Here is a 13,281-nt window from a genome sequence, read left to right on the forward strand (position 1 = left end):
TTGCAAGTAGGTTTATAAGCAAATACCATTGACGTCTTAGCAGTCTTCGTTGTAAAGCTTGCACCCAAACATTTATCTTTTGTGTCCAAAATTTGGCAAAATTATCAGAGACTCACGGCATTCTACAATGACACACGCTTATATTTTCAAGGATGAGTATTTTTTTGCATTTGCAGCCGTAAAAATTTTACCCAAGCAAATGCTTTTCCCACTCTTAGCAAATCTGGTCCTCGCAACTACGACCACTGAGAAGCAAAGTATTACGAACGACGAATTTTTCGATGCCAAAATCTTCCCTTCCTTTGATAGATTTCTGCACATTTCCTCCGTCTTTTGCCTTTACATTGCACAAATTATTATTGGCATGCCTCTTCTCTGCATCTCTATGTTCAACTTGTGCTTCTTTTTACTTTGCAAAACATTCCAACTTACTCCAAAACGAAAGTTTGATCTTCTAGATTCTTACATTCTGAACTCAGTTGTTATGTGTATGAATCTCAGTAATATTGTTTTCTACTTGATCTATTATACAGTGGCATTGTATCATGGGGACTATTCTGTGTTTGGCTTTTCTACGGACCATTCTATGTTTTACTCCATTATTCCATCTATCTTGTTCTGTTTATTTGAGTATTTTATAATTGAGCAGTCTATTCAAAGGAAAGAAAAACGCAAGTTTTCATATGGAGATTCTTTTGGAATTGTATTTCTGTTGACTCTTTTTCTATATCTCGCCACCTTGCAACAATTTACTCCTGGCTTTGGAATCGTCAGGTGCTTTGTAACCATCAATGTCAGGACGTTTCTGTTCTACTTTGCCAAGATAATAGAGCATATTCTATTTTTATTTATGACTTACTTGCTTTTAACATCTCACTTTCCACGTACTGGAACACAGCCATTTTTTGGTGAAAAAAATCCAGATAAATTAACGTCACTGCAGACTCTAAAGAAAAGGATGTGTAAATAAGTTAGAAGTGAACTTATATATAATACGAGACAGTGATGTCCCAGAATTAAATTTATTTTTAAATCCATGCCTGTGCAACAATGATCTGCAGAAGAGTACAAAGACATTTTAGATGTCTAACTAATGGTTTTCCCAGTAAATTAAATCATTCAGGTCTGTACATGCAAACAATATCAACTGTAATAAAGCCATTTGTGCTGCACTATTCCTCTATGCTCTTTACAAGTCTATCAATATCTGTCCAGCTGCCTTCCACACATGCCTTGACTCTCTTTTTGTACTCTTCCAAACTTTCTTGAAAAAGCTTGGCAGCCTCTGGGTTGGCTGGTGATTTGGTGTTTGGATCGTTTAGCAGGCTTTGGATGCTCAGCAGAATTCCTTGCACATCGTATGATGGCGACCATCTACTCTTAAGTATGTCAAGGCACAGATCTCCGTTTGGGTAAATGTTTGGGTGGAACATTTCAGATACGAATGTGACTTCTGGAGGGTGCTGGGGATATCCTTCGTCGAATGTAAGTACCAAAGAAAAAGTTCCATTTTCAAATGGTGTGTTGTCTGGTCCCAAAATGATTGCTGTCCACGTCAGTAGATCTTCTTCTAGAGGCTGTGCGAATATTCCAGTACAGTTCACTTTCTGGATTTCATTAAAATCTTTTAGTAGTCGTCTCTTTGCTGGTGTTGACATGGGACCAAAAAAAACAAAAAATATCAGTTTATCTTGTCACTGGACTGTGCTTTAGAACATTCCAATTTAGATTTTAAATACCATCAATAACAGTGTTAATCTACAGTATGGAGAAGTATAGCAGTGCCTAGGGCAATTCAGCAAAACAGTAGCAGTTGATTTAAGTGTACATTTATTTGATTTGTTTTGCATCCTGTAAGTTTAGAATGCTGTCTAAGATATTATAAATAAGTGGGTTGTTTTTTATATAAAATTTTGCCATTTCAGGTACTGTTTTATACTCATCAGCTAGCCATACTTCCATTTCTCTTTTAGATTCAAGATATAGAAGGAAAACATTTCTTGTGTACGATCTGACTTCTAGCTGTGCTGCTATAAAGCAGTTCAACAGCTCTTTCTTATGCTCAAACTCAAGAAATGAAAAGCGTGTCCTAAAATAGTCAGGATTGAAATAGTACTGTGGAAGCTTTAAGTGTAGCTCGTGGCCTAGAGATTCAAAAATAGACCACTCTGTCCTTAGTATTTCCTTTGCTGTGAATGCTCCATCTGTTACCACTGAGTATTCTAAAACCCGCTTTGTTTTTGACTCCTCTATCTTGGCCGCCAGAAAGAGACAGGATATTCCAATAAGCTGGTACTCCTTCAGCTCAAAGCCATTTTTTTCGGTATATTTGTCTATTATAAGCACTGCCGTGGTGTAGGTATAGATGGAATACCTGAAGTCTCTGCATACCTCATAAAGCCATCTGAGAAGTCTTTTGCGATGGGAAGATTTGTGTATTGTCAGCTTGATGCGCTTGGAGGAGATATTCGTAATATCCTGGAACACACTCTTTAGCATAGTTCTGTAAATTTTTGGTTTTATAAATCCATTTTGGAGGGAAGTTTTGGAGGGAATGCCATGTCTTAAAATCGAAATTCAAGTGATAAAGCAAGATTTTCAACTGTCTTTGTCTTCAAATCACACACGCAAGCAGAGTGCTTTCTTTATGAATGCACAGACGTAGACACTGCAATTTACAAAACCTATCAGCCGGTTGGTCTAAGATTGGGCCTTAACACCAACGACATTTTACACTTTGTTTACAAAACGTAATAAGCGAATGTAATTTAAATTTAATCCTCAGCAAATCGTTCCTGCTCTTTCTCTTCTGACTCTTCATAGTTACGCTCGGCATAGTTAATTTCTTCGCCTGCTTCGTCATCATCTTCAAACATTTCTGGATTTTTAAGGAATAGATCACATCCTTTGACATTTCCTGATAGGGCTGCAACTCTCTTTGCATGCAACTCGTCCTCTCTATCCTTTTTAGCCTTCCACTCAGCAAACGTCTTTTCATTCACAGGTGTAAGACTGTTCTCGTCTATTGTTTGTCTCTGCAGCTCGATATATTCCTCAAGGGACACCTCTACTTCTTGGTTATTGGACAGCTCAATAAGTCTATGGATGTCCTGGCAGTTGGGAAGTGGACATTCCCAACTCTTAGAATATTCTCCGCCATTAATCGCATCTATCAAGAACTTGCATACTACTTTCTGTTTTGGATGTGGCGGCACATTCTGTTCCTTCTTTTCCTCCTTCTTTAAAAAATGCCCAAACTGGCACAGATCGCCCTTTTCGCATTTCCCATTAAGAAAGTTAATACACTGCACTGTCTTTGGGTCCACACCAACAGGAATCAGCTGCTTCACAACTTCAGACTTCCTGATGTTGTCTATCTCCTGCTTCTTTTTTCTTTCCAGCTCCATTTCCAGCTCAAACTTCTTGATCATAGACTGTATTTCCTTTTTCTTTGTTCTATTTTTCTCTCCAAATAACTGCTCTTCCAGCATTTTGATCATTTCTTTCGGTGTCTTTTGTTTTACTGGCTGCTTGGTACTTGTCTGCGACTTACTCATTTGGATGAGGTGGTAGATGAGAAAATTTTCAACAGTATTTGGAGCTAATAAACAGTAAACTATGGATGCTGCGATATTAATGCATATGAATGAATTACTTGTAGCATAATGGTTATCTGTTTGTGCTTATCGATTTAGCAGTCTGAAAGTGAAGCATGTTTCTTGTGAGCATCGAACCAATGTAAAATGAGGTATTTAAATATATACATTTCATGTTGATTTATAGCTTTATCTATAAATAATCAGCCTCAGCATTCTATTTTTTCTATTTTTCTAACCTCACCGATGAAACTCAGTATAACAGCCAAAGCCAAGTTGTGCAAACCACCAACAGCGATCTGCTGTTGCTTTGATAAGACATACATTGCCACCAAGGGAAGAAGGGTGTTTTTCACAGATGATATGCGCACATTCAAATCCATTCTCTTTTCTTCCCAAGTTAATTCTCTAGCTTGCTCTGAAAATCTGCTTTTTTGCTGCCAAAAGAATGGAAGCGTTTTTGGAATCAACTCAAAACACAAAACCGCCTTTAAGACAAGTATTGGCGAATCGGAATGCATTTACTCTGTCTTCGACCCAGCTGCTGACAATCTTTTAGTTGGCTCCAAGAGCAAGAAAGTTTCAATCTTTGGATTAAACACGATTCTCAAAAGTTCATATTTCATAAATGAGTCTCCATTAGCATATTTTGATGTGTCTGATAGCCACACTCTTGCTGGAATATCACAAAATGATCAAAACATTCAATTTGTCAATCTTAAAACAAAAGAAAAATTGTCCTTGAGGATAATTGACGGATTTCCCGAAATTTTAAAGTACCTCAAAAGTGATGTTTTAATTGTTGGGAGCTCCACAGGTGTTTTGAATTGCTTCTCGACAATCAATATGAAAAGAATAAGCTTTCTGAAGCTTGGCTCGGCCATAACAGCCATCCACATCCTAGGATCTACTCATTTACTTGTTGGAACCGTATGCTTCATTTATCTGGTCGATTTGTCAAATTTTAATAGAATGGTGATTGCACAGGAATTGCCAGTTGATGGAATACCCATTGGTTTTTTCGGAACTGAAGTGATATACTGTGCAATCTCACGGGAATCACGACTTGGAAGATGGCTGAAGTGTAAAAAAGGGCACAATCAACTTGTTGTTCTTAGCATAATGCATTGAGTCGATCACGGGTTTGCTTTTGGAGTGAGCCCCTTAAAATAACTTACTAATGAAGTTTCGATAAAGCCGCTGAACTAGTGGGCACTGGGAATCATGCGCGCTTTTGCAACAGTATTTTTATTGTCAGAAGCGCACTGCACCTCAATATGCACTTTGTTTTGCATCTACTTTTAAATAATAGTAGTGAAGAAATTAGTAGATAAATTGATGGATGGCACAAATGTGGCATTTTTAATATTGAGCGCCTTGGTTTAGGTGAGATTTATACAAAAACATATGGCAGATGCCCTTTTGCAAAACACTGATTTGTGATTTGCAATATGCAACATTTCATGCTATGCCTTATGGAAAAATAAAGCCATTCATCAAAAAGCTCTATGACATACTGGGAAGTGCTGAGTTTTCAGAGATAATCCAGTGGAATTCAAACGACTCCTTCATTATTCATGATCGTGAAAAGTTCTGTGAAGAGATCCTTAGAAAGTTTTTTAAAACTTCAAGCTTCGACAGCTTTACAAGACAGCTTAATAAGTATGACTTCAGAAAGCAGAGAAACCAGGATATTTTCTGGAACAATGATTTTACTAAAAACAATTACGACAGGCTGAACAAGATAGTGGTTAAAGAGAGCTATCACACGCTGAGGCAGATTAGAGATAATGGACTGGGACTGTCTCTTTTTAATTGCAAGGTTGTTAAGATTCTGACCAAAATTGCTGATATGCTCGAAAATATAGCAAAAAACCAAAAGACAACAAAAAAAGTGCCAAAGATACTGATTTTCGAAGACTTTGATCCCTCAGAAATGGTTGAGATGCTTCAATGTAGAGGAGCCAAGGCTGATGTTGTATTCTTTTATAACGACTTCGAGGTGAAAATCAACAGCATCGAGTATGATTATCTTGTTATTGATTCAGAGCTATTTGAAATATTTAATAAAATTTCGAATGTGGACAGCTATAGGTCGAAGACAAAGGTCATTTGCACATCGAAGTTTTCTCCTGGAAAGTTTTCTTCAGACACTATGGGAAATTGTATTTACAAGCTGCTGAGAAAGCCATATGACGGATATCAGCTTTGTTCACTAATTAAATAAGATAGACAGTACATTGGCTACAAGAACGGCCAGTTCCATATTGAATGTTCGTTAGTCTTTCGTTTTAATGTGTTTGCAATATTTTAAGTCACAGTGTCATCTTGTGCTCCAACAACAGTAATGTGACTAAATGTCTAAAATGCCATCACAGCAATTTTTGCATATTATATACTAAACTATTTATAATCTGTTTGTACTACAAACTAATAATATTAGACGAATCGGCCAATTAATATCTAAAACAATGCTTTACCAATCCGATACCCTACTTGTGTCAAAATAAACCCTAGTTTCCCAGAGATCTTTTACATTCATTGGTTTTTTTTGCAAAGGCATTCTATGTTTCAGGTTCTGAAACTGACCGTTTCATAATGTATATAAAAATAAAATACATCCAAAATACATGTTCATCATGTTTAATCCCTTAGAGCTGCTTCTCACGATGGCATGCGTATATGCTAACATGTACAACAACTGTGCTGGTTTGAACTACTCAGCAAACCAGATTGCTGATATGTCTAAAATGCTTTCATCTGGACAGTATTGTACCAACACTACTCCATCCAACGAGATGGGGTTCTTACCTCCAACCAGTCCATCAGGGCCTGGATATTGTGCAAACCAAGGCGCAACTCCATGTGCCACAGGTGGTGGATCTTCTTCAGGATACTATCCCCAAAATGGTAACACTACTAATATTCCAGGAATGACATCTTCTCAGGCCCAAGAATGCAGCGTGGTTACTTCAGTAGAGTGTGGTCCAAAGCAGTCTGGTAACAACTCTTTAGTGCCTCAGAGATTCACACCCTCTCAGTCGTCAACTGATTACAGCAATCAAAGTTGCAATCAACAGAGCACTGGCGGCGGTGGGTTTATTCCAGGACTGTATCCAGGTGATGGATCAAGTGGCAACGGAGGAGCATGCTATTCACAATCTTCAACAAGACCAGACCAATCCAACAGCCTTATTGGATACTCCCAGCCTTGCAGTTCCTATCAGAATGGATCTGGCAGTTTCGTTCCAGGAAACAGCCCCATTGGATACTCCCAGCCTTGCAGTTCCTATCAGAATGGATCTGGCAGTTTCGTTCCAGGAAACAATTCTATTGGATACTCCCAGCCTTGCAGTTCTTATCAGAATGGATCTGGCAGTTTCGTTCCAGGAAACAGCCCCATTGGATACTCTCAGCCTTCTGCTTGCAGTTCCTATCAAAATGGAGGAGGATTCTCTGGTTTGTTTGATTGCTCAAATCCTTCCTTTGGCAAAACCCCAATTAATACTGCATATATTGGAACGACCGAGCTTCCTGTCGTTCCAGGATTTACTATTAACCCTTCGTCCTGCAGCTCAAGCAGTGCATGCTGTACACCTTCTGCTCAATAAATAGTTAAGGCTTAAGCTGTTGTATTAATATCTACGACACAATGTGCTATTCTTCGCACATTTCTAGTTTAGTGTTGATTTATTTGGCATATTGCAGCTAGACAAAAGATGTAGCTTTAAAGTTGTTATTTTAATTTTAGTGTACTAGAGCTTTTATTAGTTTTGGTCTGATTTTATGGATATAATATTTGGGCTGTATTATAATCTTTTTTAACGTTCTCGACACAGGAGCTAAAACAACTACTATTAAAGAAAAATAGTTAATGAGGTAACTCAATGAGTATGCAACGATTACTAGCTATGTTTACATATAAAATTTCCCTTTAATTAGTTTGTATTAATTAACCCCCATGCATTATTGAACCATGGACATTCTGAAACCAAGCAGGTGTTACTTGAAATTCATTATGCACCGGCAATATTACTGATACATGTCATACTAAATTCCGATTGATCCATACTATTTTATATGCTGTCAGATATGAAACGTTAATTCTAAAACAACATTTCAGCTTTTTAAGTCCCTATTGGAGGGTCTTGAAACATGTTTGACAACTTTTCATTATAAAAAAATAAATTGAGTTTCAAATATGAACAGAGTAGTGTCAATGATATTTTCCTTACTTACACTCAGTAAAGCACTAACAATTCAAGAATTGCCGGATAACCATCCTATGAATGCACGTATGATGGGTCCACAGAACAGTGAGGCTGGTGTGATGATTAACCATTTGCAGAATAAGGTGATGAGTGATGCAATGTATGGTAATAAGGGCGATGACTGTGGTGCAAGAGATAACCGGCTATCGGAAGGTGTTTACATCCCGCAAGCAGATCCAGTGACTGAGCATCTAGAGAGAATTCAGAAGCAACAGCAATGCTTGGTAGCCAAAGCTAAGACACAGAAAGCAATTGAAGATACAATGAAGCGGGTTATTAAAGAAACTACTAAGCAAGCTACTAATGACTTCCAGAAGAACCTAGAAAAGAAGAATTGCGTGAACAAACTCGATCGATCTAATCACGAATGCTTCGTGAAGGATGTTCTGAAAGATTTCTATACTGCTATTGTATGGAAGGTAGCTGTTCACGACAATGTTGCACAGTTGTGGTATCATGATAAACTGGTTATTATGATTATATTTGAAACGATTGATTATATTGTCAAACCTGAGGAGCAGGAATGTTTCACATTCTTCCCTACATCCAATGTTGCTGCAGAAGAGAATGCACTTGGACATGTTGTGAATGTAATTGGAAAGCCAGCCACGCCTAAGTCTGCCACTCAGGGCGAATGTAGGCCATGCACTGATTTCCTGAAAAAGACGGTCGAAGGAACAGCATCGAAGTGCACCAACAACTGTGATCCATCCAATATTCTATTTTCAGGTTCCAACTTTAAGACCAAGAAAAGAAATACTTCAACAGTGGCACCCAGTGAAGCAAGGAACAGAGGTGGTAAAGAGGATTGATTAAATTAATACTTTAGCAAAAGCACATTTTCAGTGATTTTTACCTTAAGCTTATTGATGGTAACCATCCCGACTGCATCAAGCATATGGCTTAATAGATGCAATCGTAGCACTTAAATTGGTGCCTAGCTAGATAAGAGTTTTGGAGTTTGCCGTGTTCATGAGAATCAAAAATATACAAGTCTTTTGCAACCTTGTTACTGGCCTCATGTGGCATGAAGCCATCAAAGCGAATTGTTTTGTGCATTCGTATCCTAGCCCCTCCAATGGGTAGGAAGAAGGATGCGCTCATTCTAGGAATCCTGGCAAGCGCAGCTGCATATTTTCTCACATCAAAGCTTATCAGAAATAAAAAACAGGCAAGTACCCTTGCCGCACAGGGCTTTGCTAGCTTTAAAGAGCAGAAGTTTGGCGAGGCATTGGCGCATCTTCTCCAAATAGAACATCCGGATTTTGAGGTCAACGTCCGAATCTTCGAGTGCTACGAGAGACTGGGGAATCTGACAAGCGCGCTTATTTATCTCAACAGATGTCTAAAAGCTAAAGAGAATGGACTCGTTGATTTTAAAGCGATTTAATCTTCACTCGTCTCTGGAAATGCGCAGAGAGGCATTTAAAGATCTTTTTCTATTGAATTTAATAAACAAAGATGGAGAGCACAAGGAGAATGCGTCTGAATTTTTGAAGAAAATATGTGGAGGTTTGGCCAAAGCCCACAAGATTGAGGGGCTTGCCTCTCCCGTGAATTATGCTGATTTCTTTGAGACTCTTTTCTTTTTAAAGGATAAGCAAGATCCTGCGATTGTCTTTTTGAACAGCGCAGAATATAAAAAGTGTTTTGAATTTGTAAAGGAAAGCGATAATGAGCTTCACAAGCTCATACTAGGGTGTTTTTATCTCGTAAATGGCGATTTTACAGCATCGCTTAGGACATTTGAGTGTTTGGAGAATCAACAGACAGGCAACGATTTTGTGCGGTATGCCAAGGTTTTAGTGTCATTTATAAAATCAAAAAGATTGACCAAAAAGGAAACAGAAAATATAAAGGAAAGCCTGGCTATAGAAACCGACCCGACTGTTCTTTACTATATCTCGAAGATATTTGAAAGCATCGACAGTCGGAATCTTCAGTTTGAGGCATTGCAAAAATGTGTCACTGTGCTTCCTAACAGTTGTGCATTCTGTTCGTTGATTGTATGGCATATTCGTCAAAAAAACCACACAGAGGCCTACAGGTTGATTAAATCGTCATTGAAAGACTACACTGATTCCATGAATCTTGTTTGTATTGCCTTGGAATACTTCCTAATGGAAAGAAAAATAGAAGAAGCTGTTAGTCTTATGGACAAGGCAGAAAAAGTATTTACAAATGATCCAAGAATCTTTTTGTTTAAATACATGATCAGCGAGGCACTGGGAAGGGCCGATCCACACTATCTCTCACAAGGAATTGAGATTGATCCGAGGTATTTCAAACTGTATGTGTATTTGGGAAATACCTGTCCAAGCGGAGAAGAAAGTGCAGCAGCATATAGAAAGGCGCTGGACTGTGCAAGAAATTATGATGAAATATTTACCGCATACCAGCTACTGATTGTTACTGAAACACAGAATGAGCTGTTTAGAGAGTTTCCTGATTTATTTGTTCAAGAACCAGCAAAATGATGCCATATTTTGAGTTAAATAAAATGAATGCGAATTATTGTTAGAAGTTTAAACAAGTAGGATGTTTTGGCGTTGTATTGAAAAAATACTTGCCAAGACAAACATATCCAAAAGTGCTAGCATTTAGTCATAAGATGTATAAATAGGACATGCAAATATTTGTGTTGGTGATAATCATAATGCTGAGTTGATGCCTTAGTTGTTTTCAATTAAGATTCGGATTTTTACTTTTGTGCTTTTTGTTTGAAACTCAAACTTTTCAGAAAAATTTTGCTTCCCCTTGTATGGCCAGAGCAGCTAAAAAGGAAGAGCAAGCAGCAACCACTGCCGCCACGTCTGGATGGGAAGAAGATAAGAGAGATGAAATCGAGCAGTCACAGGAGAAGCCAAGCACACTCTCGGATTTACCATCAACTAGAGAAGAAAAGAGAGAAAATGGACAGCCAAAGGCTTTCAGAAAGAGAAAGTGATAAGAATGGCGAATTTTCTGATAGGGAAGGCCGTAGGGATGTCGACCGAGGAAGAGACCGTGACTACGATAGGTCTCGCGGCGATAGGTTTGCTGACCGAGGAAGAGACCGTGACTACGATAGGCCTCGCAGTGATAGGTTTGCTGACCGAGGAAGAGATCGTGAATATGACAGGTCTCGTGATAGTGATAGGTTTACTGACAGAGAAAGAAGTGGCTATGGAAGAAACGGAGAGTTTCCTGACAGAGGAGGCCGTAGGGACTTTGGCTACCGAGGAAGAGGCAGCTACGACGCACCTCGCGACAGCGACAGGAGAGAACCGTACAATGGCTATAGGGATGATGACAGAAGAAGGCCGTACGGTGGCTACAGAGATGGCGACAGATTTGGATCTTCCAAGTACAGAGACGATTACGGTGGCTTCAGGGACGAATATCCTAGAAAGCGTTCTAGGCAACTTCGTGAAGATCCGGCTGAGCCCAACGAGACTATTGGTGTTTTCAATCTCAGCTACAACCTTACGCCTCGAGACTTTGATGAATACCTCAATGAGAAGCTTGCCGAGTTTAAGGGCAGATTCAGTACCAAGCTAGTCTTGAGTGCCTTTACTGACAGATGTAGGGGGTATGGCTTTGTGCACTTTGACAGTATTGAGGACTCTATCAAGGCAAAGGCTATTCTTGAAAATGGAGAAATTCTTGGTCAGCCATTCCGTGTGGCTTATTCGATCCAAAGGAGGCGCCCATCTGAATCAAGGGACTCTTTTTCTAGCCAGGATCAGCCCGCTGAAAGTGTTCAAGAAAGGAATTAAAGAGTAATTGCTTTATTTGATATGCCAAACAAGATTTTTCCAGTCTTTATTACCTGCAATGAAGTTTAGTCCTTTGTGCTGAACAGCAACCTACCATTCGAATGGCTGAAGCATTAGCTCTGTTCTAACATTTACGATGATGTTGGATGATGTCTACTTGCTTGCAGGATTTTCTTAATTTTAATATTTTATTTTCAGGACATACTCTTCCACGTGCAGTTTTATGAAGACCAATGTAGTTTCAAAGCAGGATAGGTACGTGGCGTTTCCTGCTTAGCCACAAAGCATTATTGTCCATAGGGAAATGTGCTGTTTAGCTTGAACTATGTTTGGCTAACTGCACCGTGCAGAGCCTATGAATAGAAGGAGTATTCTGCCTAGAAAGCAACACCTGGCTGCATTTGAAGAATTAAAATTACCAAATAAAACAAATGGCACAAGGAAGTCGTAACAATGACGGAATCTTGTTAGTGAAGCTGGTTGACTTGGGTAAAGCTTCAATGAGAAAAGAAGCAAGCATTTAATTTAGCGAGAAGTATCACAAATAAGGTTGATATGGAAACATAGACATAGTGCAAATGAATAACAACCATAAATGTGTTTTTGTCATTTTGCAGGCTTTTGATATGTCTTCTCTGTGCATCTCTTTTTGTCCATGAGACGATTTACCAACGGGAACGATGGCATGAATGCAAGATAGCTTCTGAAACATGTAGCATTGTATAAATGTGCTGGTTACTGGCCACCTACTATTTTCTGAATTACTAAAACGAGGTTTTGATAGATTATAGCAGCCATGAACTTTACAACTGTTTTCTCTGTATGCCAGAGGAAATGCTCGTGTGTTTATATCTCAAAGCACCAAGCGAAGATCTAGTTACAGGAAATACCCATTTGTATAATAATAAACTAATAAAATTATATTTTCATCAAATGATATACTTTTTATGAATTAAAGCACAAGTTCTGTAAGCTAAACTCCAGCGTTTGAGATTATTTGATGCAATTGAATATTCCAAACTCTTTGGGAATTGTAAATTGGCAAAATAAAAAGAAAAGAGCCAGATTCAATTTTGGATTAATTTAACAAAGAGTGTAATACAATCTACTGAACTATCGAAACTGCAAATCCTAGAGTGTTATGTTGTGCAATGAGCTGTGCATTGAATACTATGCCAACGTTATCTATCCAATGAATCACAAATACAGTCGGGAGTGATTGCACTGGAATAGTTTGACATCTGTCAATATACTAAAAAATTTTCAAAAACAGTCTTTGAGTAGTAGAATTTACTCACGAATTACCAGCACAGTTAATGTTGTATTGACAGCAATTACTGTCTTGCTTGTAGGCAAAGTCTGTATATGTCAATTATAGTTTTCAAGTTTGAAATATGTCATTGTGACTTCCTGTCAAAATTCGAATCGTTTAAAAAATTTTCAGCCACACCCCTTAATGAATATTGCCCAAACGAGAAAGACATGCAGAGCAATCTACTGTTTAATTGTACTCATGGGAGTTACAATCCAGAGCTCAGGTAGGGATACAAACACTGGTGGCATTCGAAGTTCCAATCCACTTGAAGGTTCTGGAACTGAAGAGACAGTATGTTCTCCGCCCTATAGTTTTGAAAGGTATTCTGAGGATAAAACTGA

At 38.5% G+C, this 13,281-nt stretch overlaps 11 protein-coding genes across 11 annotated transcripts; 8 read left to right on the top strand and 3 right to left on the bottom strand.

The window, feature by feature from the left end:
• Nucleotides 1-127: 127 nt before the first annotated feature.
• Nucleotides 128-970, top strand: VICG_01741 (uncharacterized protein; the record flags this gene model as incomplete). The annotated part of the gene is made up of 1 exon (XM_007605124.1): nucleotides 128-970. One exon carries the CDS (start codon nucleotides 128-130, stop codon nucleotides 968-970), a length of 843 nt encoding a protein of 280 aa, XP_007605186.1.
• Nucleotides 971-1,172: 202 nt separating this feature from the next.
• VICG_01742 (uncharacterized protein) lies at nucleotides 1,173-1,658 on the bottom strand (the record flags this gene model as incomplete). The annotated part of the gene is made up of 1 exon (XM_007605125.1): nucleotides 1,173-1,658. One exon carries the CDS (start codon nucleotides 1,656-1,658, stop codon nucleotides 1,173-1,175), a length of 486 nt encoding a protein of 161 aa, XP_007605187.1.
• Nucleotides 1,659-1,830: 172 nt separating this feature from the next.
• Nucleotides 1,831-2,499, bottom strand: VICG_01743 (uncharacterized protein; the record flags this gene model as incomplete). The annotated part of the gene is made up of 1 exon (XM_007605126.1): nucleotides 1,831-2,499. The coding sequence occupies one exon, from the start codon at nucleotides 2,497-2,499 to the stop codon at nucleotides 1,831-1,833; it is 669 nt and encodes a 222-aa protein (XP_007605188.1).
• A 275-nt stretch (nucleotides 2,500-2,774) lies between these two features.
• Nucleotides 2,775-3,557, bottom strand: VICG_01744 (uncharacterized protein; the record flags this gene model as incomplete). The annotated part of the gene is made up of 1 exon (XM_007605127.1): nucleotides 2,775-3,557. The coding sequence occupies one exon, from the start codon at nucleotides 3,555-3,557 to the stop codon at nucleotides 2,775-2,777; it is 783 nt and encodes a 260-aa protein (XP_007605189.1).
• Nucleotides 3,558-3,842: 285 nt separating this feature from the next.
• VICG_01745 (uncharacterized protein) lies at nucleotides 3,843-4,727 on the top strand (the record flags this gene model as incomplete). Its single annotated transcript, XM_007605128.1, has 1 exon — nucleotides 3,843-4,727. One exon carries the CDS (start codon nucleotides 3,843-3,845, stop codon nucleotides 4,725-4,727), a length of 885 nt encoding a protein of 294 aa, XP_007605190.1.
• A 337-nt stretch (nucleotides 4,728-5,064) lies between these two features.
• Nucleotides 5,065-5,823, top strand: VICG_01746 (uncharacterized protein; the record flags this gene model as incomplete). Its single annotated transcript, XM_007605129.1, has 1 exon — nucleotides 5,065-5,823. The coding sequence occupies one exon, from the start codon at nucleotides 5,065-5,067 to the stop codon at nucleotides 5,821-5,823; it is 759 nt and encodes a 252-aa protein (XP_007605191.1).
• A 403-nt stretch (nucleotides 5,824-6,226) lies between these two features.
• VICG_01747 (uncharacterized protein) lies at nucleotides 6,227-7,207 on the top strand (the record flags this gene model as incomplete). The annotated part of the gene is made up of 1 exon (XM_007605130.1): nucleotides 6,227-7,207. One exon carries the CDS (start codon nucleotides 6,227-6,229, stop codon nucleotides 7,205-7,207), a length of 981 nt encoding a protein of 326 aa, XP_007605192.1.
• Nucleotides 7,208-7,797: 590 nt separating this feature from the next.
• Nucleotides 7,798-8,679, top strand: VICG_01748 (uncharacterized protein; the record flags this gene model as incomplete). The annotated part of the gene is made up of 1 exon (XM_007605131.1): nucleotides 7,798-8,679. The coding sequence occupies one exon, from the start codon at nucleotides 7,798-7,800 to the stop codon at nucleotides 8,677-8,679; it is 882 nt and encodes a 293-aa protein (XP_007605193.1).
• A 266-nt stretch (nucleotides 8,680-8,945) lies between these two features.
• On the top strand, nucleotides 8,946-9,257 carry VICG_01749 (uncharacterized protein; the record flags this gene model as incomplete). The annotated part of the gene is made up of 1 exon (XM_007605132.1): nucleotides 8,946-9,257. One exon carries the CDS (start codon nucleotides 8,946-8,948, stop codon nucleotides 9,255-9,257), a length of 312 nt encoding a protein of 103 aa, XP_007605194.1.
• Nucleotides 9,229-10,344, top strand: VICG_01750 (uncharacterized protein; the record flags this gene model as incomplete). Its single annotated transcript, XM_007605133.1, has 1 exon — nucleotides 9,229-10,344. One exon carries the CDS (start codon nucleotides 9,229-9,231, stop codon nucleotides 10,342-10,344), a length of 1,116 nt encoding a protein of 371 aa, XP_007605195.1.
• A 435-nt stretch (nucleotides 10,345-10,779) lies between these two features.
• Nucleotides 10,780-11,625, top strand: VICG_01751 (uncharacterized protein; the record flags this gene model as incomplete). The annotated part of the gene is made up of 1 exon (XM_007605134.1): nucleotides 10,780-11,625. One exon carries the CDS (start codon nucleotides 10,780-10,782, stop codon nucleotides 11,623-11,625), a length of 846 nt encoding a protein of 281 aa, XP_007605196.1.
• Nucleotides 11,626-13,281: the final 1,656 nt, after the last annotated feature.

The sequence above is a fragment of the Vittaforma corneae genome (genome assembly GCF_000231115.1).
Source record: "Vittaforma corneae ATCC 50505 unplaced genomic scaffold supercont1.18, whole genome shotgun sequence".
NCBI classification, from domain to species: domain Eukaryota; kingdom Fungi; phylum Microsporidia; family Nosematidae; genus Vittaforma; species Vittaforma corneae.